This window comes from Marmota flaviventris, chromosome 19, assembly GCF_047511675.1.
Source record: "Marmota flaviventris isolate mMarFla1 chromosome 19, mMarFla1.hap1, whole genome shotgun sequence".
NCBI classification, from domain to species: domain Eukaryota; kingdom Metazoa; phylum Chordata; class Mammalia; order Rodentia; family Sciuridae; genus Marmota; species Marmota flaviventris.
The window spans coordinates 35,873,885-35,901,630 of record NC_092516.1 but is presented as its reverse complement, the minus strand read 5'-3'; the positions used below and the strand labels follow the sequence as shown (position 1 = coordinate 35,901,630).

Genomic DNA, 27,746 nt, shown 5'->3' with positions numbered 1-27,746 from the left:
TGGTTTTGAACTTACCATCCTGCCTCAGCCTCTTGAGCCACTGGGATTGCAGGCATGCACCACATCCCACTGTTGGTCTTTTTGACATATGCTAATGACAGGGGACTAGGTAAAAAGGTCCCCACCCAGAAAGAAGAGCAGGAAGAAGACAACTAAGGAGAGTTTGGGTGTATGACCTTAAGGGGGCTCCTGAGGACTGGGGCAGGGGGCTGACGGCTCAGCTGGAACATTTTCTGTGTCCACCAGAAAACCTGTCCCAGATAGGAAACTGGACAAAGCCCCAGCTGTCTGGCTGAAGCAGCAGCACTGGACGGCAGGATAGAGGGGGGCTGCTGAATGGGGGAGGTGCTGATGGCCCAGAGCTTGGCGAGGTGCACACCCACTGTCCCTCCCCCACCCAGGTGTGCACTCAGTACAAGCCAGTTGGTACAGGCCACATGTACTCAGGCACACCCAGTGTGTACCCTGCAGACTCACCTGGCAGGGCCTCTGTTCCTAGAGGTGACTTGGGGGCCACTAGGTAGACCTGGGGAGGAGGCTGGGTCTCCCCTATGCCTCCCGCTCCAGCCCAGCCTTGCTGCCCACCCCTGCAGCCCCGCGCTCCTGCATTATCGATAAGGATGAGCTGAAGGACGGCCTGCGTGTGCTCATCCCCATGGACGACAAGCTGCTGTACGCCGGGCACGTGCAGACGGTGCACTCTCCGGACATGTGAGTTCCTTGCTGTGCCTCCCTGGGCAGATGGCTTCTCCTTTCTGGACTATGCCTTCCCTCCACAGAAGGGGGAAGGGACATGAGGGCTCTGAAGACGCCGCCAGGCCACCACATGTGGAAGGTGTGCCCTGGTGGGCCCTGCCAGGGAGGGGGCTCCGGCTGGGCATGGCCATGCCGCAGTGGCGAGGGGCTCACAGGAAGGCACCAGAGTGTGTGCTGGCCTCTCTCGGGGTCGCATGCTCAGCAGCCCCTCGCTCCATGGATGAGGAGGCTCGGCCAGGAGGGGACATAACAAGTCAGCCAAACCGCCAAGTCCTGGTGCTGTGTCCTGGCGGGCTGGTGCTGTATCGGAGCTGGTGTGGGGCTGGCTCAGGGTGTGTGGCCTCTGTCACCTCACACACGTTTGCCCTGCCCCCAGATACCGCGTGGTGGTGGAGGGCGAGCGCGGGAACCGGCCCCACATCTACTGCCTGGAGCAGCTGCTGCAGGAGGCGGTGAGCTGGGGCGGGAGCGGGAGGCTGGGCTCCAGAGGCCGGGGGAAGGGTCACAGGTTGCAGCCACATCTCGGTTCCTGGTCACCTCCTGGTGCTCATCCTGTGCTCTCTCAGATCATAGACGTGAGGCCGGCCTCCACTCGCTTCTTGCCACAAGGGACCAGGATCGCAGCCTACTGGAGCCAGCAGTACCGCTGCCTGTACCCTGGCACTGTGGTCCGAGGTGAGAGGCCCCTTTCGGCTGCTCCCCCGTCTCCTAACAGGCTGCTGTGGATTTAGTTGGTCACCGAAACCCGACTGTATTGGACTTAATTGCAGAGATTTTTGTTGGCTCACATGACTGAGAAGCACAGGGCTTTCAATGGTGTCCCCAGCAAAGGCAGGATGTTGGCCGCAGAAGAGAGGAGGAAGAGGGACAGACATACAATAGGCACGTCTGGAGGTGCAGACAGGGACGTAGGCAGATAGAGGAGGTGACACTCAGGGGATGTTGGTCAGACCAAGTCAAAGTCCTACGTGCCTGATGCGCTGACCCCTCGGCTCCCTGACCTTTGTGACCAAGGGAGAAGCAGGGCCGGGCAGCAAAACTGCAGGCGTGAGGTCCAGTCTGACCGCAGGTTTTGCACTGGAAGATTTATTTTTCCCATTTGTTATCATTGAGCATCAAAACCCTGGAAGTCCTGTTACTGTGGGAAGAGTTTGTCTTGGTTTCCAATCTCCGTGCTCTTGACCTCTGGTACCCTGAGGGCTGGCTGCCTTCCAGGGTCACCTTATGGTGCTGCTTTGAGTCTTGGGCCTTCCCCTGGCCAGTGTTCTGGGGCTCCTCTGGGCTTCTGTATGGCATCCCACGTCTTTCTAGGCTCATACCCTCATTTTAGTAGAGGATGTCGGTAACTTTCTGAGAGAGTCCCTAGAAAACGAGTTTTTCAAGCTGGGGAAAACTTGTTTGTGCACGCCTGTAATCCCAGTGGCTTAGGAGGCTGAGGCAGGAGGATCATGAGTTCAAAGGCAGCCTCAGCAACTTAGCAAGAGTCTAAGCAACTTAGCAAGACCCTGTCTCAAAATAAAAAAGGGCTAGGGTCAGTGGCTCTGTGGTTAAGCACCCCTGGGTTCAGTCCCCAATATTAAAAAGAAAAAGAAGAAAACAAGTTTCTCAGATTCTTGCAAGCCTGCAGTCTCTTTACCCTTGTTCTTTACAGTTGAGTTGGGTGTAAATTCTAGATCAGAAATATCTCCTCTCACCACTTCAAAGTCATTGTTTGATTTTTATTCAACTTCTAATGGTTGGGAAATTAGCTGCCATTATAATCCCCAGGTCTTTGTAGGAGACCTACTTTCCCCCTCTCTGTGGAACTTTCAAGATCTTCTCATTATTCCTGGATCTGGAGCTCTGTGCGGGTTTTCTCTCCTGTTTTTTTATGCCAGGTATTTGGGGACAGTGGGGCTTTGATTCTGTAGCTCGTCTCTCCAGCCCTGGGAGCTCTTCTGCTCTGTGCCACTTGGATAGTTTCTCCATCTGTGGTCCTTGGAACTTGCAGTGGTCTGGTGGCTCTTGATGTGTGAATCTCTTCCTCGTTTATTGTCTATTTCTTTCTTTCTTTTTCTTTTTTTGGTTCAATTTTATGGGAGATTTACTCCACATTATCTTCTAAATCCTTTTGTTCTCTTGAATTTGAAATTTTCTGCTCTCATTTAAAAAATCTCCAAGAGTTCTTTCTTATTTCCTGAGGTTTGTTAGAAAAAAAAAAAAAAAAAAAAAAAAAAAATATATATATATATATATATATATATGTATTTCTGCTGCATCAACACGTTATCTTTTATAAGAAAATTTCTCACGGTGTGTGTCTGGGTTCAGTCTGTAGCTCTCTTTCCCTCGGGGCGTCCCTTCCCCATACAGGCTCTGTGTCACGGTGCCCTTTTTGGCTTTGGTGATCCTTGGCAAAGAGAGAGGATGAAGAGATCAGAGGCCCTGGCTGAGTGAGGCTTGGTGGCGTGAGGCAGGTGGTTGGTTAGGTCTCTTCTTCCCGCCAAGGCTTGTGTCCTTGGGGATACATATGGCTTAGCATCTGCATTTGGGAGGGGGCTGAGGTGTCGCCCTTCAGTGGCAGATGTTGAGCTCCCCCCTTGCTTGGAGTGGCCCCCACCCTTCTCGCCTGCGCCCGCATCTTTCAAATCAGAGCTGTGCAGCCTCCTAGCCCATGCTGCTCAGGTGGCCCTCAGCCCGTTCAGGGCCAGGGTCCGGGGACCCCGCCTTGGCCTTTCCTCATTGCTGTTGTCTCCTTCAGTCACCTGACAGCAGCAAAGCTGAGTCCCGAGTTGGTTCCCCTGCGTTCGTGCCCTCTTCCCTCTCTGTCCTCTTTACTGCTGTGTCGGGGGTCTTGAGAGTGAGCAGGCACAGGTGTGTGTGATCAGCTGCCTCATGGCACCTGAATTCCAGGACATGCTCTGCTAGAAACGGGGGAGCCCCTGCCCTGACTGACTAGTGCTCACACCCACTTTCACACTACAGTACACCGACTCCCTGTCCATTTGCTGTGCTTTAATGACCTGGGATCCCTGCATGCTGAACCCCACTGTCCCATCATCCTCATGCCCCAGTACAGGGCTCAAGCTCTGGGACCCCCTGAACTGCCCCTCCCCCACAGGGCTACTGGACCTGGAGGACGATGGGGATCTGATCACCGTGGAGTTTGATGATGGAGACACGGGCAGGATCCCGCTTTCACACATCCGCCTCCTGCCACCGGACTATAAGATCCAGTGTGAGTGCCCGGCATGTGAGGTCGGGGTCCGGCTGTCCTGGCTGCGTGCCACTCACCCGCACCCTCCCCGGCAGCACAGACTTCTGCCCATCAGCCTCTAGGTCTCTTCTAGGCTGAGCCTGGACACTGCCTGCCATTTGGACCATTGGAACCACTGGAACCCACGGGGGATAGAAATGGCAGAAGCAGTGGATGGGGACTCCCAGAAGGGGGCTGGGGAGTGGGGAATCTTGGGGTTCCCAGATGGGCCCTGTGGCCTGTGAGGGTAGCCGCAGGCCTGGTTGTCCAGGCTACGGAAGGCTGGTCAGGTATTGTTATTGATTGTTCCAAGCTCCATATAGGCACCATGGCATTGAATCCTTGCCTTGGCCTTCATGGCCTGGGGTTCAGAGGTTGTGACTCCTCCAGGTCCCCCCTTTAAGAGGCAGCAGCAAGTCTTGTTCACACTGTCTGGCTTCTTGGGGTGGGTGACCTCAGAGGTTCTCAAAGTCAGCGCCTTTGTTCAGCCCCTTGAGCTTTGGTGTGGTCATTTGGGGGCCCCTGCTGAACTACTATTTGCCCGCACCACCTCCCACTGTTTCATGCAGGGGAGCCCAGATTGCATGAGCCACATGGTGTCCCTGCTCCCCACTCCAAACCCTGATCCAGAAAGTCAGAGCAGAGAGCCAGGCCTGAGCCACTGTCTGCCTTGCAGGTGCTGAGCCGTCCCCAGCCCTCCTGGTGCCGAGTGCCAAGCGCCGCAGCCGAAAGACCAGCAAAGACACCGGGGAAGGCAAAGAGGGGGCCCCCACAGGGTCAGAGGAGTCGGGAGCCAAGGCGCGAGGGCGTGGGCGGAAGCCCAGCACCAAAGCCAAGGGAGGTATGTTGGCCCAGGCCCAGGGTCGGGTGGGGGCTACTTGGGAGCCAGAACCTGGAGCCTAAGGTTCTGCAGTGACCAGGCATCATCTCTGTGAGAACTCTGCACTGTTGGGCAGAGAATTAGGCAGTGGGCCAAGGAAGGGGAGCTGGTGGGCAGAGACAGAGCCCAGCTTCAGCCTGGTGCGTGTCACTCACTCCCAGTGGAGAGGCTTTGGGCTACAAGCCAAGACCATCTGAGGACCACTTAGGGCCAGCACCCCCAGGGTGATGTGCCAGAGCCGCCCACCTGAGGCCCAGGCAGAGATGCAGACCTCCTGACCCAGGAGCCCCTGCTCTCCCACCAGGAAGCCCCACCCAGACTGGCAGCAGGCCTCACTCCGGCCTCCATTTGTCGTCTTCTCTTTTCTAGACAGAGCCACTGTTCTGGAGGAGGGGGTCTCCACAGATGAGGTCCCCAGTACCCCTTTGGCCTTGGAGCCTATCAACACCCCAAGTTCCAAGAAGAGCCCCCCAGAACCTGTGGACAAGCGGGCCAAGGCCCCCAAGGCTCGCCCGGCACCTCCCCAGCCCAGCCCAGCGCCACCCACCTTTGCCAGCTGCCCAGCTCCTGAGCCCTTTGGAGAGCTGCCAGCCCCTGCTGCAGCCCTGACCCCGGCCCCCCTCATCACAATGCCAATCACCATGCCCGCCACCCGCCCCAAGCCCAAGAAGGCTCGGGCCACGGAGGAATCGGGTGCCAAGGGTGCTCGGAGGCCAGGGGAGGAGGCTGAGCTGCTTGTCAAACTGGACCATGAGGGAGTTACATCCCCCAAAAGCAAGAAGGCCAAAGAGGCTCTGCTCCTCCGGGAGGACCCAGGGGCTGGAGGCTGGCAGGAGCCCAAGAGCCTGCTGGGCCTGGGTGGCCTGGCCCCGACAGCAGGCAGTAGCGAGCCCAAGATGGCCTGGCCCAAAGCCCTGGAAGGGGACCTTGCCCAGGAGCCTGGGTCAGGGCTGCCACTGGAGGACACTGGGAATCCCAAGAGCCCGGACAAGGCCCAGGCTGAGCAGGATGGGGCTGAGGAGTCGGAGACCAGCAGCAGCGGCAGCAGCGGCAGCAGCAGCAGTAGCAGTAGCAGCAGCAGCAGCAGCGGCTCAGAGACAGAGGGCGAGGAGGACGGCGAGAAGAACGGGGAGGATGGCCGGGGCACGGGGGGCCGGAACTGCAGCGCCTCCAGCTCCAGGGCATCCTCCCCTGCCTCCTCCTCCTCCTCCTCCTCCTCCTCCTCTTCCTCCTCCTCTTCCTCCTCTTCTTCCTCCTCTTCTTCCTCCTCCTCTTCATCTTCCTCCTCCTCTTCATCTTCCTCCTCCTCTTCCTCTTCCTCCTCTTCTTCCTCTTCCTCTTCCTCCTCCTCCTCCTCCTCTTCCTCCACCACAGACGAGGACTCTTCCTGCAGCTCTGATGATGAGGCAGCTCCTGCCCCTGCGGCCGGCCCCTCTGCCCAGCCGGCCCTCCCTGCCAAGGCTCCCAAGCAGGCTGGCAAGGCGCGCTCCTCAGCCCACTCCACGAGCAAGAAGGCGCCCGCTGCCCAGCCCCCGGCCCCTCCACCCCAGCCCCCTCAGCCTCTGCAGTCCAAGGCTCAGGCGGGGGCTGGGGCCAAGAGCCGACCCAAAAAGAGAGAGGGTGTCCACCTGCCCACGACCAAGGAGTTGGCTAAGCGACAGCGCCTGCCGTCTGTGGAGAACCGGCCCAAGATCGCCGCCTTCTTGCCTGCCCGGCAGCTCTGGAAGTGGTTCGGGAAGCCCACCCAGGTACCAGGCTGAGGTTCCAGGTCTTTCTCTGGCTACTTCACGCCGGGCCCCGCCTTCCCCTCAATTCCCCAGCATTCCCAGGGAGGAGGGTCCAGTGAGGCGAGGCCATATCCCACGTTACAAGGGAGGCAACTGGTTTTAAAGGTTTGTCTGACTCCAATGCCCAGGCCCTTTCCAAGTGGCCCTGCCCTCTAGTTGGTGGGACCAGAGCTCCCTGTGTAGAGAACATGAAGGTCCACACAGGCTGTCCTGCAGGTGCTCAGGACGGGGTCTGCCGCCGCCTGGCTTTCTCTGCTCTCCTCCTGTTTCCAGCATGCTCAGGCTCTCGGCCACCAGTTGGTGATCTCGGTGGGAGGGGCCACTTCCCCTGGCTTGCCAGCAGAAGTGCAAGGTTGAGTCTCCTTGGCCTTCCATGGACCCTGGAGCTAACCAGTGCAGCCCAAAGAGAATGTTCTGGTGGGCTCTGGGCTGTGGGTCCCATGTCTGCCCTGACAGCAGGGCTTGGGTGTCCAGAGGAGCCCTCCCACCCAGCCTGTGCTGTGGATTATCCACACACACGCATGCTCACACACCATGTACATGTGTGAACGTGCTGCACACACACAATGTGCAATACAGGCGCACACACATTTATACCTGTGCATACACATGCACTTCTCAGTGGAGGAAATTGTTAGCTATTCAAGAAGCTTCTATGTGAAGGATGGGAATAGCCCTCATGGTCACGAGTCCATCCCACACCCCTGGGAAGAGCCAGTGTGTGAGCTTTCTGTTACTGTGACAAAGTACCTGAGAGGACTCACTTATTCAGGTCTGTTGTGCTGTGGTTTAGAGGAAGCAGCCCATAATAGGGAAGACCCTTTGCATTTAGGTCTGAGATGGGAGTGTTGGAGAGCAACTACTCACCTCGTGGCCAGAGAGGGGAAGGGGCTCAAGCCCACAGGACCCCCAAGGGCACTCTCAGTTACATAAAGACTTCCCACCAGGCCCCACCTTCCAGAGACCCCACACCTCCCCACAGTGCCCCCTGGGACCACGTCTTCTACACATGGGCCTTTGGGTGCTTCAGAACCTGCCATAGCAGCCAGGCCCCTTTGCTTGGCATGTGTGGGAGGGTGTCCTCATCTGCAGGTATAGCCAGCCCAGGTTTTGTCCCCAGTGTCCATGTCCCTAGACCAGGGTCCTCCAAGACTGTGTGGAGACGGGCTTTGAAGAGATGCCCCTGCTGAGCCAGTGCCCCTGTAAGACTCTGTTCTCATCAGGCGAGTTCAGCAGCTTTGGGGCTGGCAGGGACAGGCTTGGGGTGTCTGGCACACCTCCTCAAAGCCTGGGAAGCTGCTGGCACGTGTGCAGAGTGTTGGCCGCTTACGAGGCCAGAGAGGCTAGGGTGTCCTGAGTCGGCTCTGGAGGTCTGTCTTCACTGCTGCCTTCTGGGGATCTTGGCGTGCTGCCGAGGCCCATCAGAAACCCGCAGGAGTGGACAGCAGCTTCCTCTGCCCTGGGCTGCACCCCATCAGTGATTCTTTAGAATGGGCAGGGTGCAGAGCCTGCAGCAGGTGGGGTCTGGACACTTGGGCTGTAGCTCCAGCAAACTTAGTGCCCTAACCTGAGCCTGGCCTTCCTGATCCCACGGGGGCAGGGTCATCTGACTTTCACTCCTCATGGATTGCTGGCTACAGCTGAAGGGCCTCTTGGCCAGGCCACCACCTGAGGCCAACTTGAATGCTAGATTCTTATAGAATCCTTTCTGAAGGCTTCATGGTCAGCACTCTAGAGCCCTGATCCCTGCAGGTGCTTATCTGAGAGGCACAGAAGGGCCGACTGAGGGAGGTGCTCTTCCTGCCCCGCCATGGCTGCCTGAGCGCATTCTGGCACCTGCTGTATGCAGTTCCAGGGCTGCGCCAGGCTCAGCTCGCAGAGCTGCGGAGCCAAGAACCCTAAATGGCTGACTGAAACACAAGCTCAGACCTTTAGGCCTCTTCAGCAGGAAGGTTCAGGGGTGCAGCTGCAGGCACCGCTGAACCTGGGGCTCGAAGGCATCTCCAGACCCACTTGAGGTCTGTGCTCCACTCTTGGGTTCCCTCTCCTTCCTCTGCACTGTCTCCTTCTCTGGCAGCTGCTCTCTCTAGGCAGCAGAAGTGACAGAAGGAAGTGTCTCCCGGGGGTTTAAACTAAAGCTGGTTAGCTGTCTGGCTGGGTCCTAGGTTCAGCCCTGTGTCAATCACAGTGGCCAGGAGGGAGTTAAAAAGACCAAGTCTTGTGCCCACCAAAGGGGTGGGAGCAGCCTCACAGGGGACCTCATTGGATGATGGGGGGCGTCCTTGAAGGGGAGTAGCTGCCTGATGCCCAAAACCATAACTGCTCTCAGAGAGTTGCTTAGCAACCATGGCGTCCTCTGAGCGTGAGTCTAAGGCACTCTGAGCATTTTACAGCACATGCAGAGAGGTGAGTGGCCTGGCTGAGGAAAGACTGTGGCAGGGGATAGAGAGGAAGGGACTGTGGATGAGGCAGGGGTCAGCACACAGGCTCCCGGCTTAGGTAGAGTGTGACTTCGAGCCTGTTGTCCCCACCAGGAGGGGGAAGGAATGTGGATTTTAGTTTGAGGTGAGAATGTGCTGCTTCTGCCAAGCCTTGCGTAGCCTCCTCTTGAAGGACTCTCTGTCCAAGGGATGGCACCAGCCTCTGAGAGTGGCCTGTGGTCCTGGGGCCCTGGGGAAGTGTTTCTTGAGTGAATAAACAAAGCCTCAACACATTTGGCAGGTGCTGGGTCAGTGGGCAGCCATGCTGGTGGAGGGCGGGGTTCACCCACACCCCAGGGTAGCATGTGACTCCCAGCCCCTCAGCCCTGATCAGCCACACAGCAGGGGCTGACATATCTTGAGCCCCGGCAGGGCTTGGTGTGGCATCTGCCCTTAAGGTCCCATTTCCTGCTTTTGCTGGGCACATGTCCAGATAAATCCCTTTCACCCCACATTCTCTCTCCTAGTCTGTTCCTGGGACAGGAATCCTCTTTTAACCCCAGAAGCCACATAAGCCATGCCCGGGGCCACACTGCTGGAGGCTTGGGGTTGGAGGTCATGGTGGGCAGGGACGTGCTGTGACTCCTCGGACTGGCCCTCCCTCACCCTGCCCTTGAGTGGGGATTGTAGGGCCTTAGGGCTGTGGCAGGACCTGTGACGGGGCGAGGGCAGTACAAGGCTGGGCAGCCCAGGGAGTCTTGCGTGGCTGGCCAGTAGTGCTGTGGGACAGAGTTGAAGTCCCTTCAGCTGCAAAGCTCCTAGATTATAAAGTCCCTCTTGCTCCTGGCATATCAAAGAGCTGAAAGGGACTTCCCCAGTGAGAGCGAGACCAGGGGTGGTCTTCTCCTCTGTCCCTTTCCTGTAGCACCCCTGAGACCGATGGCAGGTGACAGGCCAGGGATGAGGGCTCTGGGTGCCAGGACCAGCTGGGGCAAGGGTTCTGCAGTGTGGTGGGCCACAGGCTCCTGGGCCCTCGCCTGACTGGCATCTCCTACAGCGGCGCGGCATGAAGGGCAAGGCCCGCAAGCTGTTCTACAAGGCCATCGTGCGCGGCAAGGAGATGATCCGCATCGGAGACTGTGCAGTGTTCCTGTCCGCTGGCCGCCCCAACCTGCCCTACATTGGCCGCATCCAGAGCATGTGGGAGTCCTGGGGCAACAACATGGTGGTTCGAGTTAAGTGGTTCTACCATCCTGAGGAGACCAGCCCGGGCAAGCAGTTCCATGAGGGCCAGGTGAGCAGAAGGCCAGCTAGGTGTCCTCCTTGTTGGGTCCATATGGGTGCCATAGGGTGGACCTGAGGTCCCCTCTGGGGCCAGGCATTCTGGGTGCTGGCAGCCATGGTCTGACCAAAAAGGGAGGCTGAGGCTGGGATCTAGTCTGCTACTGGCAGCAGCCCCGCCGTGGGGCTGGTGTCACCACCGTCCTGGTTTGGTCCTGACAGCACTGGGACCAGAAGTCTGGCCGCAGCCTTCCTGCAGCCCTGCGGGCCTCCAGCCAGAGAAAAGACTTCATGGAGGTAGGAGGGCCTCCAGTGGGCGGGGGTGGTCGCCTTCTCCCAGCATGGCCGGCGGGGTCCCGCGCTCAGACCTAGGCTCTGCCTGCACCACCCTTCGACCTCGCTCTGGCCTCCGGCCTCGCTCTGGCTCTGAGCTGCCCGGCTCTCAATCTGTCTCCTGGTCTCACTTCTGTCTGTCTGGTCCCCTGTCTCTGTCCCTGAGTCTCAGGACTCTGTCTCTCCTGGTCTCTTGGTCTCTTGATCACCTCTGTCTCTCGATCTTGGCCTCTGTCTCTGGGTCTCCACCTCAAGGCAGTCCCAGGTTCCTCGGGTCTGGGAGGGGTTCTCCCGACCCTGTGCCCATACCTGAGGCCCCACCGTGCCCCACAGCGTGCCCTGTACCAGTCCTCACACGTGGACGAGAACGACGTGCAGACGGTGTCGCACAAGTGCCTGGTGGTGGGCCTGGAGCAGTACGAGCAGATGCTGAAGACCAAGAAGTACCAGGACAGCGAGGGCCTCTACTACCTCGCAGGCACCTACGAGCCCACTACAGGCATGATCTTCTCCACGGACGGCGTGCCCGTGCTCTGCTGAGCGCCGCCCCCCGGGCCCAGCTGCCTCGTGCCCTGAGGGCCCACAGGGACCCTCACCATCACTGCCACGGCGCGGGACCATGTGCGTTGTGTGCATGCCAGTGTGCCCGTGGGCGTGTGCATGTGGACAGGTGTGCACGTGGATGCCCCGGGCAAGTGAGTGTGTGTACATGTGTGTGCCCGTATGCATGCACGTGTGTGCACCCATGTGCACACGTCTCCACCCCAATCTCCCAACCCCCTCAGTGCCCCAGGACAGGGGCTCCTCTCTGCTATCAGGGTGTGGCTCTGCTGGCCACCCAGGGCAGTCTCAGCAGGGACAGGCCTTGGCCTCCCCAGCACCTCATAAGCACTTGTAGAGGCAGGCCCTCCAGCCCCAGTGGGGGCCAGGTGCCCCCAGGCCCTGAAGACTGGGGGCTTGGTGGGAGGGGGTTTCTAGGAACCCAGACTGAGGCTCGCTCTGGGTTCCAGCCACCCTCAGCATGGAGTCCACCCAAACCTCCCGCCATGGACGTGGGCACCTGGTGCCAGCCAGCCTCACCATCCACCCCAGACTGCTGAGTGCCTGTGGCCTCCACCCTCTCAGGATGGCCTGGGCTTGGGGAGCAGAGCAGGGCCAGGGGGAGCCCAAAAGCATCGGCAGGTGGCCCTGGCAAGGGCCTGCCCCCCAGCCCAGACCCTCACACTACAGAAAATCCCAATGGTGCTGAAACCCTCGCTCCGGCCATGCCTGGCCCTCCCTGCCCAGGAGGGAGGCAGCAGTTCTTAACCTGTACAGTTTTATTGTACCAAGAGACTCGCCCCGCCCCTGTATCATAAGCCTTTAAATGGAGTCAACTTTTTAATTATATATATAAAGATAAATATATATAAATATATATAAATATAAACTTTTTAAAACTGTGAAAAATAGCTATGAAATTATAAAAAAAAAGCGAACACATTCTGACGTGCAGAATATTATTTTTTATTTCCTGTTAGATTGTGAGTGTCTAGCACCCGGCTTCACTGGCCCCCCAGCCCCTAGCACACCCCCCAGCCCACTGTACTGTACTCACCCCCAGCTGAGAAGGAGTGAGGGAGAGGGAGGGGAAGGAGCCGCAGCCCCGCCCCCCGCGGGCCCAGCAAGCACTTACCCAGGCCCCCCCCCCCCCCCCCCCCCCCCGCCTGGGAGCCGAGGCCTCCAGCAGACAATCTTGAGGGAAGGAAAAGCCAGACTTCGGTTTTGTTTTTTGGGGGAATTGTTTTCCTGTTTTTGTTTTGTTTTGTTTTGTTTTTTAAGTTACTTTTGGAATTTTGTTGGCAAATTCTGTGTGATCTTTTTCATAAAAAAAAAAGAAAAAGAAAAAAAGATTTAATTGGAAAAATAGCATCGCTTGGAGTGGTTCATTTCGGGAACTGGGCTGGGCTGGGGCCCTTGGTCTGTGGGAGTCCACTACGGGACAAGGGAGGGCACAGGGAGTTTGGAGGTTGGGCTATTAAAATTCAGCTAATTTAAATGAGGGAACATTAAAAGCTGTTTCTCAGTTGCTCCAGCCGCCTGTCCAGGGCTTGGCAGTGCGGATGGCTAGTGGCTGTGGTATTGGGCAGGACACGCAGTGCCCAGTGTTTCAAAAGTTCTGTGTCCACACCTGGACAGGGCTCTGCAGGTCCGAGTGGCCGTGAGCCTGCCTTGAACCTCTGGGCCTGGAAAAGCTGGAGGCGGTGGGGACATTGCCTGCCCAGTACCCTCTGGCCTGGGTCAGCTGAATGGCTGCAGATGTCATTCGGGCTTTGCTGTCACGGTTGTGGCAAAGGGCGGGACAATGACATGTTAACACTGAGGGCAACTGGTGTGACCTCTGTGGTGGGAAGGGTTTGGCAGGGCTCTGAGGGCCTCGCTGCAGTGCAGACACCGAGTCCCACAGGTGTGGGGGGAGTGGTGTGCCACCGCCATCTGGTGGCTGCGTCTGGCATTGCCCCTTGGACTTGGCCCACTTGATTGCCACTTGACATCCCCCAGGGGATGCCTGCAGGTTCCTGAGGCCATAGGTCCAGAGCTCAGGTGGCCCTCCATCAAGGGGCCAAATCCCAGTCCTACACCTTGGGGGAAACTGAGGCACAAAACAGTACAAGAATTTGTCCTAACTGTTTAGACGAGTTAGAACTGGGGCCTGAGCCCCCAAGGCTCAGATTTGTGTCACCTGGCTTTGAGTGCCTGAGGAACAGGGGCCAACCTGCCTCCGTGATCTTTGTGAGGCTAAAGGGGCACCAAGGCATGTGACAAACCCCAAGGTTTCCAGTTCCCCACCCCACATGTACAGTCCCCGCCTCCACACCAGGGCCACCAGACCACCTCCCACAAACATCGGGCCCCGTGCAGGGGACCCTTTCCACGGTGAAAAGACAGGTCCCAGCACTGTGGGGCAGCCTCGTCCCTTCAGCACCCTCCTTCCACTTCCAATGGCCCAGATGGCTGTCCTGCTCCCACCTCCATCCCCACCCAAATGCTTCTCGGGAGGCACAGGGAGGCAGTCTCTGCCGTCATCTTTTAATGGCCAGTGCGGTACAGTTAGAGGACACACAGGTGGACAGGACACAGCAGGGGACAGGACAGGGCAATTACAGCTGGGGCCAGGAATGTGGAAGGACTGGGGACCTCCCCTGGGAAAGCCATCCTTGGCAGGACATCCCCAAACCAGCCTGATGACTGAATGACCCCCCAGCCCTCCCTACTTGCCAGACTCCTGGGCTCCACTTGTCCCTCCTTGAGCCTCCCTAGGCCAAGAGGTGACTTCAGTCAAGAGGGCCTACTTTGTGACCCTCCTCTGTGTCGTAGGTAGGCTGAGTGCAGCCCCTGGCCTGTGCACCAGGAGGGTTCAGAGGGAGACCTCAGTATGGGGGTGCTGCCCAGGCCAGCTGTGCGGTGCCCATGAAGAGGCCAGCGCAGACCAGAGGTACCATCCCCCCAGCAAACACACTGTTCGGGGGAACAGGGTGGACGACAGGCCCACGGTGAGAAGGCTGGGGACTGCTCCTCTCTTTTGAGGTCCTCTTATGTCCATCGGGAGGGGTCCCCCACCCCTAACTGGTGCCATGGACAGTGACGAGGACCATGGGGCCCCTGAAGTAGACCCTACGGTGGGGTCGCTGTGAAGGGGACACCAGGCGGCTGGCTGCCATCCTGGGTGGGGAAGGCTGGGTCTGACCCTGCAGAGTGCTGGCCTGGCTAGAGCTGGGGTCACGGGCTAGATGGAAGGGGAATGCAGGTGTGAGGCTGGACGAGGACACAGTGCTGGGCAGAGCCCTGGGTCACTAACACGTTCCAGGCTGGTGTGGCCGCTGGACCCAGACAGATGGCGTTAGTGGTATAGGAGGAGGCTGGGGCCCCGCAGGCACTGCAGGCAGGGAGGGGGTGGGGGCCTCAGGGCCCCTCGTCAGCCTGAGCAGCCCTCCCTGGGCAGCAGGAGGGCCAGCAGCCTGCAGTGTCCTGACTCAGGGGCCGGCAGAGATGGAGCCGTTGGCGGTGCGGAGGCAGCTGCTGTGGGCATCGCGGGTGAGGCTGTAGGTGCAGTAGGCCACGGCGGAGCCCAGGGTCAGCCCAGACATGTAGGACACCGTCATCGTGTTCCCTGTGGACAAAACTGACCTGAGGGGGGCGGGGCAGCAGCCAGGCCCTAGGACCACACATGCTGGACAGACCTAGTGACCACTGCTCAGGTGTGATGTGTAGTGACAACGGCCAGCTCCCAGGGAGCCACCCTGCGTGAGCAAACCTCCCCAAGCACCTGCTGACCCCTCTGGGTCTTGCCATCCCTTAGCCAGCTGTTCCTTCTCCCATGAGGGGACCAGGCCTCACCTGCTTCTCTGTCCCCCACCCATTTTGGTGGGGAGGGTACTGGGTATCAAATTCAGGGGCACTCGACACATCCCCAGCCCTTTTTTAAATTTTATTTAGAGACAAGAGTCTCACTGAGGTAGTGCCTCCCAATTGCTGAGGCTGCCTTTGAACTCGCGATCCTCCTGCCTCAGCCTCCTGAGCCTCTGGGATTACAGTCCCGGCCCCCCACCCATTTTTGCCTCCAGCTTCTGACCTCCAACTGCCTCCTCGTCAGGGATCCTTTGGGATGTCTGTTGGGCACCTTGAAGGTACCATGGCCCAAATCTGACTCCAACACCCCGACCCGTGGGCCTCCTGTATCTCAATCCATGGCAATACCAAACTTCCTGTCCTGAGCGGTGGCCCCGAACCTTGGGAGCCCCATGACTTTCTCACACTCCCTCTCCCAATCTGTCAGTCCCACAAGCATGGAAACGTTGTGTCCCTGATGCCTAGGCACTGCCACAGAGGAGGGCCACCAAGTAGTTGTGGAAGAAGGAATGATCGGCAAATGTCCCACACCTACCACCTCCCGGGCGTTGTCTAGTCCCCTAAAACCCAAGTGCATGCTCTTGCTGTCTGGCTGTGGCTCCTGAAGGCCTCGGTGTCCTCACTAATGGGGGGCTGGGCTGCTGGGAGGGAGCCCCACATGTCCCTCTGGTAGGCAGTTCTTACCTGCCAGCTCGCGCTGTTTGGGGCTCACTTTGCCCGCCGCCAGGATCATGGGCACACTGCCAAAGTAGCCGTTGCTGATGCCCATGAGCAGCGAGAAGATGCAGGGCCAGGCCGGGTGGCGGAGGGCCGGCGTGCCACTGGGGTAGACGCACAGGATGAACAGGGGAATGAAGACGACGCGCAGGCAGGAGCAGGCCAGCAGGTGGGTGCCCCGCCAGTCCACGGGCAGGGCCGCCAGGATCTGCAGGGAGCCAGGTGTTGGGACCCCGCTGGCCCCTGCCCTCCTCAGCCTACCTCCTCTCCTGTCCATCTCCACTATAGACTCTGGCCACCCTCTTGTCCCTAGACACTCTGGGTCTGTCCAGAGCGGCATGGTCCCCAGCCCTCAAAGATGCACCAAAGCCCAACCATCACAGCAACAGATGGTCCTTGTCGTGAGCCTGACCCCAATCTAAACGCAATACCCTCAGGATGGGACCTTGACCCTATTAGAGAAACGAGGGTCAAGCCACCCGTGTCACACACAGGACAGTAGCGGGCCAAGGGTCTGGACCCGCTCTCTTGGCCCCGCTCCCTGGGAAGCACAAACTCATTCCTCAGCCCTCTCAGCAGTGTGACCCCAAGAGAGTGGCTTCCCCATCCATAAGACAAGGCCCGTCCCCAACCTGCGCGAAGCATCAGAAACCACAGCGTGGACCCCACCCACTGCAGGTGAGGCAGATGGTGTGCTGCGCAGGTCATTCTGGTCCCTTTGGGTGGCTTCTGGGTGCTTCTGCCCTCTCCGTGTACCTCGAGGGCCTGTGTCTGTGCTCATCCTGGGAGGACCACCCCAGAGACCCACTGACTAGTGACCACGGAGCAGGAAGACTGGGCAGAGGGACCGCGGAGACGCAGCAGGCACTCGGAACCACCTTGCGGGACCAGGCAGGGGCCGCCCTGGGGGGGTGCTGTGGGGACCTTGACGTTGCATGGCTGCCACACTCCTGCCTGGGACCCGTATGCATCCTCGGCCAGGGGATCTTCCTGGGTGGGCCCGGGCCACCAAGGGCAGGGCAGGCAGGAAGCCCACCTTGCCCACGAAGTCCGAGAGGTTGAACACGGCCATGACCAGGATGGGCAGCCACTCGCCCAGCACGCAGTGGCGGATCTCGGATTCCAGGCCGGGGAACAGGCACAGCGTGATGAAGTAGGTCACCGCAATGGAGAGCATGTCGGCCCAGATGACCCGTGCCACCACGTAGCGGTGCAGCAGCAAGGCTGTTGGGGGGGTGGGCAGGGTCAGAGGGCAGCACCCCCAGGGGCCCTGCCCGCTTCCCACCGGGGCACCACCCATCAAGCAGCCAGGACAGTGGGGTCCATGGGGCCGTGGGGGCGGGTGGGCTCGCTCACCTCTGAAGGTGGGCCAGCTCCGCTTGACTCGGGGCCGAGGCACGTCGAAGCGCATGTAGGCCCCCCCGCCGCCGGCCACCTCATGGGCCGGGCTGTCCAGGGAGTCGCTGTGGGCCACCGCAGGGGCCTGGTGCTCCTGGAGGGAGGATGGAGCGGGATGGTGTTTGGAGGACGGGACAGAGCGAGGCACTGACCAGGCATCGGAGCCCAGTGAAGGAGAGCCACATTCAGGCTAATCTTCAGTTAGGCCTACTGTGTACCGACGCCCTCCTTCCTGTTCACCAAGAGCCCTCTGACTTCAGAGAGGGCGAATTCCTTCTCAAGACCCTCTCCCCACTTCTGACGGAGCACGGCACCCCACCCACATCTTGCCCAGAGGCCCCTCAAGGCCTCCCACCACCTCTTGCTTCCTGTTGTCCCAGAAACACCCCCAGCGGCTCCCCGCCTGAGTCTCTGCCCAGGCTCCCCCGCCAGCCCCTCCTGGTGGCTTTGCTACTCCACTTCGGGGGAGTCACTCTCAGCCCGGAAGTCCCTCCTCGAGCCTCTCTGATGGAGGGGTCCCCCAGATGGCTCCCCATGGGCTCCGACAGTCCACTGCTGTGTCCCCAGCCAAGGATCCAGGTGATTCCCTACACCCACATCTGCAGGACCATCCTGGTGAGGACCCTTGGTGGCTCCCCTTGCCCTGCCTCCCCCGGTGTCCAGCACTCCTGGCCTGCAGTGTCCTCAGGCCAGATATCTGCCAGCTGCAGGCCAGGGTCGCTATGCAGCATGTGGCCACCAGAGGGCACCCCAGCTTTCCAGAAGGTCCTCTGCCCCGTCCAGCCGTGATATCACCCAGAGAGTGATACCGAGGCCACTAGCTGGCCTGAGTCCTTGTGCTGGGGACCCTGCAGGGGAGGTGCCTCTGCTGGGGTTATGAGGCCAGCAGTTGGCCCTGACCTCAGCAAAGCCAACAGCCACAGACCTGAACCCCCATTTTTGGCTCCTGCCTGGGGCCTATGATTCCCTGGCTGCCTCTGGTGTTCTCCTCTGTGGGGATTCTTGGGGTTTGTCCCACCTCCTGGGTCCTTTCCCTGACCCTGGACAGGAACCCAGGGCAGAGGTGAGCCTTGTTGCCTTCCTGGGAGTCTGTCCCAACCGGATGGGAACTTCCATCTACAGTATGTGGAGTGTCACAAAGAAAGGGACCGTGTGCACCCCACTTTGCAGGATACAACAGCTGAGGGAGCCCCAAGCCCCACAGAATGGAGATGGGTGCAGCCTGAGACCCTGGGGCCAAGGAGGGGGTCCAGAGAAGGAACTCGGCCAGGATGTGGGCTGGAGGCACATGCCCAGGGCTGGCGGCGGGGATGGACACCGACCAATCCGCACCTGGAGTGCGCACTTACAAAGTGGATGTCCCCTGCGGCGACGTCGTGGTGTACGCGGTAGCCCGCCCGGCAGCCTCGGCTGTCCCGCGGCCGCATGGTGTAGTAGAGCACAAAGCGGCTGCGCCGCACCAGCAGATGCAGCAAGAAGCAGAGCAGCTCCAGGCCCACGGAGACCAGGAAGAAGATGAGCGTGCTGGCGCGCTCGTCCGGCAGCAGCAGCTTGGTGAGGATGCGGCTCAAGGAGATCATCACCCCCGCGGTGCCTGGGGCAGGGACCAGGGGCTCGGGCCTGACCCCGCCCCCAGCCCAGCCCCATTCCACCGAGCCCCTCCCAGCTCTAGCCCGTCCATTAGTCCCCCACCCAACCCCCGAGGAGCCCACCGCAGAGGGACAGTGCAGGCTCACTGCCTCCTCCAGCACTGTCGCCTGAGCTCGGGCCCTCCACGTGTGTCCGTCTCTCAGCATTTCCTGAGGGCCCAGCATGTCCAGCCCTGAGGACCTAGCGGCAACACACAGGGCCCTGCCTTCTCGGGGCTTGTGGAGACATGTTCAAACAAGTCCCAGAAGCACAGGTCGCAGATTGGGGTCAGGGAACTGTATCAAGTTTCCCACTGAGCACAGATGTGGGCAGGGGGTGTCAGAGAGCTCCTGTCTCAGGAGGGGACTGAAGTCTGCAGGACAAGGGAGTCGGGCATGGACTGGAGGATCAGTGTCCCTGGCAGGGGGCTGGTAGGGACCATGTGCTCCTGTGTTAGAACAGAAGGAAGCCTGGCCCCGTGGCACACCCCTGTAATCCCAGCAATTTGGGAGGCTGAGGCAGAAGGATGGAAAGGTCAAGGTCAGCCTCAGCAATCTAGCAAGACTCTTAGTAACTTAGTGAGAGAGACCCAGTCTCAAAATTAAAAAATAAAAGGGGCTGGGTTGTGGCTCAGTGGTTGAGCATCCCTGGGTTCAATCCCCGGTGCTACAAAATCAAACCAAACCAAACCAAACCAGGAGGCCGGAGGACACATGGAGAAGGGGCCTCAAAGCACCGGCTCCAGTGCATGGCAGGCCAAGAAGCAGGTGGCAGGACAGCCACTGAGACCACGCACTGGTGCCCAGAAGGCCAGCCCACAGGCTCTGGAGCACTGGCTGCTGGGTAAAGGACAGGCTTGAGGGCAGGGTCTTGGTAACTGGGCAGCTAGCAGGAGGTGGTTGTGTGGCTCCGAAGCTCTGAGAACAGCTTGGTGCTGAAGGGTGATACCCAACGTCACAGGAGTGGAGGGACTGAGTCCCCGACACACATACACACACACACACACTTGGGCACACTTGACATTCCACATGCAGCCTCGTGGGCACTGCCACACTCCAGCCACCACACCCCAGAAACGGGGTGCACACACGTATGCACGCACATCCACCCTCCGGTGGGGAGTGTGTCCCACTCCACCCCTCCCCAGCCAGGTGAGGAGATAAATCCCTAGCCCAGCATTCTCAGGGCGCATGTTTGGGGGTCCCAGGAAGAAGCTTCCAGAGCCCAAGGCAGCTCAGTGCCCCCCCGGGGGTCTGCGATACTCACTCTCCCCGGTCATCACCCCCTGCGTGTACCTCTTGGGCAGCATCCCCGTGTACCCATAGAAGCTGGATTGCTGCACTTAAGAGAGAGAGGGGGAGACCGTGAGACACCAGCTGTCACCTACATCGCGCTGCGACCCGAGCCCCCTGGGGTGGGAGAGGGTGTGTGCAGAGAATTCAGCTCCACCGCTGGCTGAGAGGGTCGCCTTGTAGCTGCCTTAGGAACAGGGATGTCCCCTGTAGTGCCCATAATGCTGTCCACATCCCTGCCCGTGGGGCTGGTCAGAGGCATTGAGGAGCCCTGGCCAAGAAACAGGAGCAGAGAGGACATTGCCACTTGAGGACGAGGCAGTGCAAGCTCCCTTGGCTTTTCTGTCTTCCTCCAATAGTGACCCAGGAGGCCACCTGGGGGAGGCTGTCAGACTGAGAACCCCAGTCCCCACGAGACTGTATGGGACACAGCTGTGCCCAAGAGCAGGACGTGCAGCAACAGCAAGCAATGGTTTCATTACGCAGCCAGGGGTTTCGGGGGCCCCTTCGTTAGTACAGCATAGCTGCTCTCATCCCACCCAGCACCGAACTCCAGCAGCATCCAGGGAAGATGTGTTGACTTGGACCCCCACACCCACCGAGTCCCAGAGAGCCCACTGGCTCTGTGCCAATCCCTGCCCCCCATAGTACTGAGGATTTGACCCGGTTGTGCTGTGCCACTGAACTACATCCCCAGTCCTTTTTATTTTTCATTTTGAGACACGGTCTCCCTAAGTTGCTGAGGCTAGCCTCAAACTTGAAATCCTCCTAGGGCCTAAGCCCCCCTAGTAGCTGGAATCATAGGCATGCACCACCACGCCCAGCTCAGCATTTGCTTTTTGACAAAACAGACCAGACCTGGGCACACTGCCTGCATGGAGACCATGATTTCATGACAACATACACATATGTGCGTGCGTTTATGGGGTCATCTTGTCAAGTGCGTTCCTTCCTGGAAGTCACAGTAAAATAGGCTGCGGCTGGGGCTCAGAGGCAGGGCATTTGCCTAGCATGTGTGGACACCCTGGGCTGCATCCCTGGTGTTCACTGCCCCCCTCCCCCAAGCAAAAAGTTTGAAAGCCTGCAAAACGATCATCGTGGACCCTCACAATGTCACTGCCGTGAATGACAGAGACATGCCGAGGAATCACCCCGGATTAAAGGAGATGAAGAGATGGGCCTGTACACGCAGCGTGTGACACTGGAGTGAATCCAGGTCAGGAAAAAAGTGATACCAAGGGGCTGGGGTTGGGCTCAGCTGCAGAGCACTAGCCTAGCAGGCAGGCTTGAGGCCCTGGGTCCCACCCCCAGCACCAAAAAACAAAACAAAACAAAGGACTGTCATTGGGGAGTCACTGAGAGTTAAGTCTAGATTGTGGCTTCCATAATAGTACCCTTATGTGTGAAATTTCCAGATTGTGGCAATTGTAATGTGGTTAAATAGAAGAAATATCTAAATTGGCCCCAGTGACACACACCTGTAATCCCAGGCTCAGGAGGCAGAGGCAGGAGGATACCAAGTTCAGGGTCGGTCTCAGCAACTTAGCCAGACCCAGTCTCAAAATCAAAAGGGCTGCGACTGTAGCTCAGGGGTAGAGCACCCTTAAATTATTAATTACCGAGTACCAAAAAGACAAAAAATATATATATATATATAGAAAATACACCCTGAAGTCTTAGCGTTCAGGCAGCAAAGGTGACTACTGTGTGCGGGGAAATGAATTATTTTATATTTATTTATATTTAGGGGAAACTGACGTACAGGCGGGGTAGGGCAGGCGCATAGGGCAGCTCCTCATCTTATCTTGCAGGCTTTTTGTTGGTTTGCAATTTTTTAAAATAAAAGACTTTAGAAAAATTTGAGAGCCTAGCCCAAGAGGAACAGTGACACAGACAGGAGGGTCCTTGCATGCCGGGTCACATCTGCGGAAGCCAGGGAGCTGTCCGGGCTCTGGGGCCGCGTGGGGGCCGGCTCTGCACACAGGCGGGTGGCTGTTTGGCCTGGACGCTCAGCCCTAGGCGCCCCCAGCGCGGCCGGCCCTGCCCGCCCCAGCCCCCTCCCTACCTGTGCAGCCGAAGGCCACGGTACCCACCGCGGCCAGGTTGATGGCATAAGCCTGGTCGTGTGCGAAGAGCTGCAGCCACACGTCACAGACACTGATGAAGAGCAGGGGGCCCAGGGCTAGGAGGTAGCCTGTGGGGAGAGGCTGGTGAGGAACCCACGGCGGGCTAGGCGGCCCCCTCCACCGCCCCTCCCCTGGGGTCAGGTCGGAGGCCCCCTCCCCCTCCCCCTCCCCCTGAAGCTGGACACGGCCTTGGAAGGGGAAGGAAGAGCAAGGTTGAGTCAGGAGAAGAGCAAGTGCTGAGGCCTGGGAGACAATGTGGGGGCCACAGAGCCTCTGGGGGTGCAGGGTATCCCATGGGTTCCCAGAGGCCCCACTAGGATCTGACTCTGTTTCCCCCCCATAGAAGCCCATGGCATCCTTAGGAAATGTGCCCACTTCACAGACAAGTAGCATGAGGCTCAGGGAAAACAGGGGTTGGGGGACGGGGTGGGGGGTCGCGGAGGGACTGGGGGGTGGTGAGCACTGCGCAGGCGCGTGCGCTGGGAGCCGGCGGGCGCACCCGTGGTGATCCTGGTGTGTAGGTTCAGCCTCTCCACCAGGACGTTGTTCAGGAGCACAGCGGCCAGGGCCACCAGGATGTAGGTGAGGCTCATGTCGAACACAATGGAGGTCCCTGGAGGGCCAGCGACAGCAGGTACTCAGAGAGGGCCACCCTCTGCCCATCCTCGCTCACTGCCCAGAGGCCACTCAGCAATTCACAGTGGAGCCAAGATCTGAATGAAGAGGGTCGCCAACAGGGTCCTGGCCCAGGGGGTTTCTGGAAAGCCTCAGTCACTGAGCACACCCTGAGGGCTGGGTGGGCTGGGGAGCACCCACCTGGGTACTTGTGGTGCAGGTAGTCAACGTCGGTGATGAAGCTGTTGTAGGGCAGCAGGAAGCCCACGCCGGCCAGCAGCATTGCGAAGTAGATGGCATGGTAGCGGTCATCGGGCACTGGCTCCTCCTCTGCCAAATCCCAAGACCTCAGGTGAGGCGTGGGTGAGCCCACTCTTGCCAGGCCACAGCACCAAGGCCACTGTCCACCACCAGAGCCAGTGTGCATCCCTAGGGCCACAGCTGCTCAGGTGCCTCTCATCACGGCCCAATGCCACCCTGCGAGTCTGATCTCCTAGTCACTTGGCCCAACTCCTCAAGTTAGGGAAACTGAGGATCAGAATCGGAGGGCCCTTACCCAAGGTCACACGGCTGGGCTGAAAGCCAGCTCTTTGAACCTCACATCCAATCTTCCAGGCTCCTTTGCAGTTAGGCATGGCTTGATTTGCCCAATGAATGAGACCAATGTCACTTCAATATAAAAGCCTCATGGGTCAGTGCATGATTCACATGTGCCCAGTGAGCATGTAGGACCAGGGGAAGATAGAACCTCCTCAGCTCTGACCTTGGCTCTGACCTGTGGGTGCAGAAGGCTCTTCTGCATGGGACCCCAAGGCACAGGGCAGAGGCTGAGTCAGGGTGCAGGGCTACCACATCCCAATGGGGCCTCCCCTCAATGAGGACCCCAGTGTCCTCTGCCCTGGGCTGACCAGAGGTCGTGAGGCCAATTCCCGTCTGGGACTCACCAGAGTCCATGGACGTCAGGATGCCCCTGGCCCTAAGGCCTTGCTCCCGAGCTGCCTCCGCCGCTGCGGCCCTGGCCTCCAGCTGGAGGCCTTCGAAGCCGAAGCTGGTCACCACAGTCCTGTCAGGAGTGCCCGCTACACTGGACTCCTTGAGGCGCTGGCTTCCGACGGAGCCCATGGTGGCCTGTGCTGTGGAGGAAGGAGATGAGCAGGGGAGGGGACAGGATGGGAGGACACTCCTGACCCCAAGTCCCCAAGCAGTACCCCAGGGGACCATCCCTTCCATTCATTCCTCCTTCTTGATATTTCATCACGAAGGACATGGACTTAGCAGTGAGGTGATGTCACCTTGTGTGTCCCAGGAAGCTCACTCATGTTGCCATGGAGACGGGGTGGGAAGGGTAAAGACACAGCCCAGGAGATCAGCTCAAAGGCTGAGCAACCGCGGTGGTCTCTGGGCGTGGGAAGAGATGGAGAGCAGGACTGTTTTGGAGGTGGAACACCAGCACGTGGTGAGCAATCAAACAGTAGGGGACACCATGGAGCACTTTGTGCCAGCACCAAGCTAGAATGCCTCTCCCGGTGTCCCTTGTCCCCGGGAGGGAGGTGCTGAAATTCATTCATTATTCAGCCAGCAAAAGGGAGAGTTACGGGGTGAATAACTCCTGCTCTGGCCTCTAAGGCAGAAAGTGGTAGAGTCTGGACCCAACATCAGTCTGTAGGTCACTTAGAGCCCCCATGCCCCTCGGGATTCTGAGGCCAACCACCTTCAGTGGCAGGCAGTTCTTTCGATGTTCTTGCCTCAGTGTTTCTTGCTTCACTTTGGATCTGCTAGCCCTTGCCTTTGGGGGAGAAGGAAGGAGTTCAGTGTTCCATGATAGTGAGAAATGGGACACCACAGCACAGGCTCCTAAGAGTGGTACCTCAGCATCCCTGGCCCCACAGACATGCGGGATTTATTGCGGACGAAGCGGGGAGAAGCCAGCCCCAAGGGATCTGCGTGCCACAGTTATTCCCATTATCCCTGGGGCTGACCTGTGGCAGGCCTCTTGCTCTTGCCTGCCCCTTCCCATCTCTGGGGCCCCATAGCTCCAGCTCCCCTGCCTCAGTTTACCCCATTCCCAGCCACCAGGTGGCCTGTGCAGACTTGTCACCAAGCTCTCCTCCTGGCCCCTGTTCCCCTTCCCTAGGTCTCTAGCAAGTTTTATTGGAGCCAGTGATGAGGATGGGGGCCTTTCTGGGGCCAACCCAGGTGATTGGTAGCCATGGCCAGTGGAGACGAGGTCAGGGTCTTCTCCTTCTGGGGACTGGGAAACCGGGCTTTCCTCCCCTCCTGGCTCGAGCCTCTCCTGACAGCCCCCTCATCAGTCTTGCTCCTCCGGCCACATCTGGCACTGGGGGAACTCAGCAGCGTCTAGAACAGAGATGGCCTAAGCTCGAATGTTGGTGGTCCTGGGCACACCCTTGTCCTTGCCTATCAACTGGACACACCAGCCTGACCTCAAGAGTGGTGGCTTGGAGACCCTTGCTCAGGCCCTTCTTGGGTCCTGGCCCACCCATCCTCCTCCCTTAGACATGAAGAGCCAAGGGAAGGGGACCAAGGGAGAATGACAGTCCACAACAATGACAGTCCACTCCTGCCACCAGCCCCCTTAGGATGGAAGTGCAGCCCGATGGGCATCCAAGTCCTAAGAGGAAGGGCTTCTGAAATGCAGCACCGGATCCCACAGTGTCCTGGATGTGCCCGATCAGCATGTGAGGCTTCCGCCTCACTGAGGCCACCCCACCAGGGAAAGCGGACGTGCTCAGCGTCAGGCCGGGCGGGGGGGAGGCCCCTCTGCTTCCTCGGGCTCATCAGTGTGGCAGGCAGCTGCCACCTACACTGCCCGCCTCAGCCACCATCCCATGGCCTTTAACTCTCTCCTCCCCCGACACTCTCACTCACACCAGCTGCCCAGGGCTTCAGATTGTTCCTCCTCTTATGTCCCCTTTACTTAAGACTTAAGGACATAAATATAATACAAACTCGGTGTTTATAAGACTCTTCTCTGCTCCTTCACCCTGAGCTACTAGGATTCCTCTGTCCCAGCCCCACAGAGCCGCTCAAACGACACAGGTCATTTCTTTGGCCTTAGACCACCCCTTGGGCCTCAGTGTCCCCACCTCCTTATTGTGAGGACACAATAGAGAAAGAACAAGGGGAGAGACTATTTCATAAATGGAGAGGGCTGGGTGGTTAGTAGAGAAGGTGTGGCTGCACACAGTAGGTGTTCAATAGTGGCATAAACAGCCACCTAAAGAGCACCATGTGGGCCAGAGCTCTCCTGATCCTCACAGTTCGGCAAAGGATGGCTCATGCCCCCATTCTGCAGAAAGGGTGACTAAGGTGCCCAGAGGTCAAGTCCAGGGTCAGGCAGCTCAAACTGGAGCTGTGCCTGACAGACCACCTTTGGCCCCACCACAGCAGCAGGGACTGCATGTGCCTCGGGGCAGTGTGGAGGTGCTGAGTGTCAGTGCCAGGCTGACCTGGCTCTGAGGCTGCTGAGCTCCACTTCTAGCCAGCAGAGGGACAAGGGAAACTGAATTTCACTTGGAAAGCCAGTCTGCTCACCCTCCTAGGCCTTGAACTTCTGGCTCCGCCACAAGTCCTGCTTAGCTGGATGCCCTTGGATGCCCTGTCCCCTGTGGCTGTTCATCCCACAGCCCAGCTTCTGGGCTGCCCAACTCACAGCGGCAGGGTTGTGGGTTTCAAGACCCTCAGGCCACCCCCTTTCTGTAGCACCCAAAGGACAAATGAATGCAGGGGCCACAAGCTGGGCAGGGCCTGGGATGGAGAGGCTCCAGGCTGCCCAGGCCCACCGCCCTCCCGTACCTGGGTGTGAGCACGTTCCCAGATGCTCAGCAGCCCCAGAGGCTCCTTCTGCCTCCCAGGCCCCAGCAGCAGCAAAGTTGGATCCCAGGCCCGGGTCCCCAGGCAAAGGGGAGACCCCTTGGGCAACACGAGGTGACCCCTGGGCCCAGGCCCCACCTCTTTCGGCAGCTTTCCCAAGAATTAGGAGGCGGCTATCTGGGAAAAGGAGTGAGATGGGCGAGGGAGGCTTAGGAGGAACTTGGGGTGTGCCCGAGGTCGGAGGGAGCGCCAAGACCCAGCTTGGCCTGGGCTCCGGGCGCTTGTCACCTTCCTGGGTCCGGGTCCCGCGCTCGCAACTGGGATGCTGGCCCGCTCCAATGCTGGACGGGGCGGGGGAAGACCCCGCTTTCCGCGACAGGGGTGCGATGGGAGGGAGACTCGGGGTGCGGTGGGAGACTCGGCGTCCGGGCCGGCGGAAAGGAGGGGACGCGAGTGGGGCCGCGCGCCGCAGACAAAGGCTCCGACAGGTCCCCGCCGGCGTCTCCCCGCGCCGCAGCTCGTCCCCGCCCCGCCCGCCACCCTGGCCGCCAAGCTTACCTCGGCCGGGCCCGGGGCTGGGGTCTTCGGCGCCCCGCCGGTGCCCCGCTCGGGCCGGGCGCGGCTGGCGTCCTCCGAGGGTGCCAGGTCCGCCCCGGCCCCGGGTCCGCGAGCGCGTCCGGGGGGCGCAGCGGCGGCGGCGAGCACAGCCGGGCCCGCGCTCCGCCCGCCGCCCCGCCCTCGCCGGGCCCGCCTAGGCCCGCCCCCGGCCCGCCCCCGGCCCGCCCCCGGCCCGCCTTCTCTCCCTCTGGCCACGCCCCTTCCCTGCCTCCCTCCCCGCTGCTCCATCTCCCCTCCGGACCCGCCCCTCCTCCCCATCCTCCCGGACCCGCCCCTCCTCTTATCCCTCTTTCCCCCTCCGCCCGGCCCAATTCCTGCCCCGGGTCCCGTCTTCTCCCTCCCCTCCGCTTGGCCACGCCCCGTACCATTCTGCCCTCCCCCTCCACCCGGGTCTACCGCCGGCCCCGCCCCCTCAACTAGGCCACGCCCCAAAGCC

At 59.6% G+C, this 27,746-nt stretch overlaps 2 protein-coding genes across 9 annotated transcripts in view; one reads left to right on the top strand and one right to left on the bottom strand.

Moving 5' to 3' along the window:
• The window catches only part of Tnrc18 (trinucleotide repeat containing 18), a 91,786-nt gene extending 79,409 nt beyond the window's left edge, over window positions 1-12,377 (top strand). For all 6 annotated transcript variants that reach the window (XM_027919743.2, XM_027919742.2, XM_071605516.1 and 3 more), the window contains 9 exons: window positions 594-711; window positions 1,133-1,208; window positions 1,323-1,431; window positions 3,857-3,973; window positions 4,668-4,832; window positions 5,241-6,619; window positions 10,136-10,372; window positions 10,582-10,656; window positions 11,026-12,377. In XM_027919743.2, coding sequence (XP_027775544.2) covers window positions 594-711; window positions 1,133-1,208; window positions 1,323-1,431; window positions 3,857-3,973; window positions 4,668-4,832; window positions 5,241-6,619; window positions 10,136-10,372; window positions 10,582-10,656; window positions 11,026-11,232 — 2,483 coding nt within the window. In that variant the 3' untranslated portion in view covers window positions 11,233-12,377. The remainder of the gene's footprint in view (window positions 1-593; window positions 712-1,132; window positions 1,209-1,322; window positions 1,432-3,856; window positions 3,974-4,667; window positions 4,833-5,240; window positions 6,620-10,135; window positions 10,373-10,581; window positions 10,657-11,025) is intronic.
• Window positions 12,378-13,740: 1,363 nt separating this feature from the next.
• Slc29a4 (solute carrier family 29 member 4) lies at window positions 13,741-27,395 on the bottom strand. 3 transcript variants are annotated; one of them, XM_071605487.1, is made up of 12 exons: window positions 27,251-27,395; window positions 24,917-25,216; window positions 23,803-23,991; window positions 23,060-23,188; window positions 22,743-22,856; window positions 22,183-22,311; window positions 20,092-20,166; window positions 18,546-18,790; window positions 17,155-17,290; window positions 16,835-17,022; window positions 15,766-16,006; window positions 13,741-14,842 (listed from the first exon to the last, which is right to left on the bottom strand). In XM_071605487.1, exons 3-12 carry the CDS (start codon window positions 23,978-23,980, stop codon window positions 14,706-14,708), a joined length of 1,572 nt encoding a protein of 523 aa, XP_071461588.1. In that variant the 5' UTR covers window positions 23,981-23,991; window positions 24,917-25,216; window positions 27,251-27,395; the 3' UTR covers window positions 13,741-14,705. The 3 variants fall into 3 exon arrangements, with proteins under 3 accessions (XP_071461588.1, XP_027775550.2, XP_071461589.1); XM_027919749.2 differs by lacking the exon at window positions 24,917-25,216; XM_071605488.1 differs by lacking the exon at window positions 24,917-25,216 and having other exon boundaries at window positions 20,092-20,161; window positions 22,211-22,311.
• Window positions 27,396-27,746: the final 351 nt, after the last annotated feature.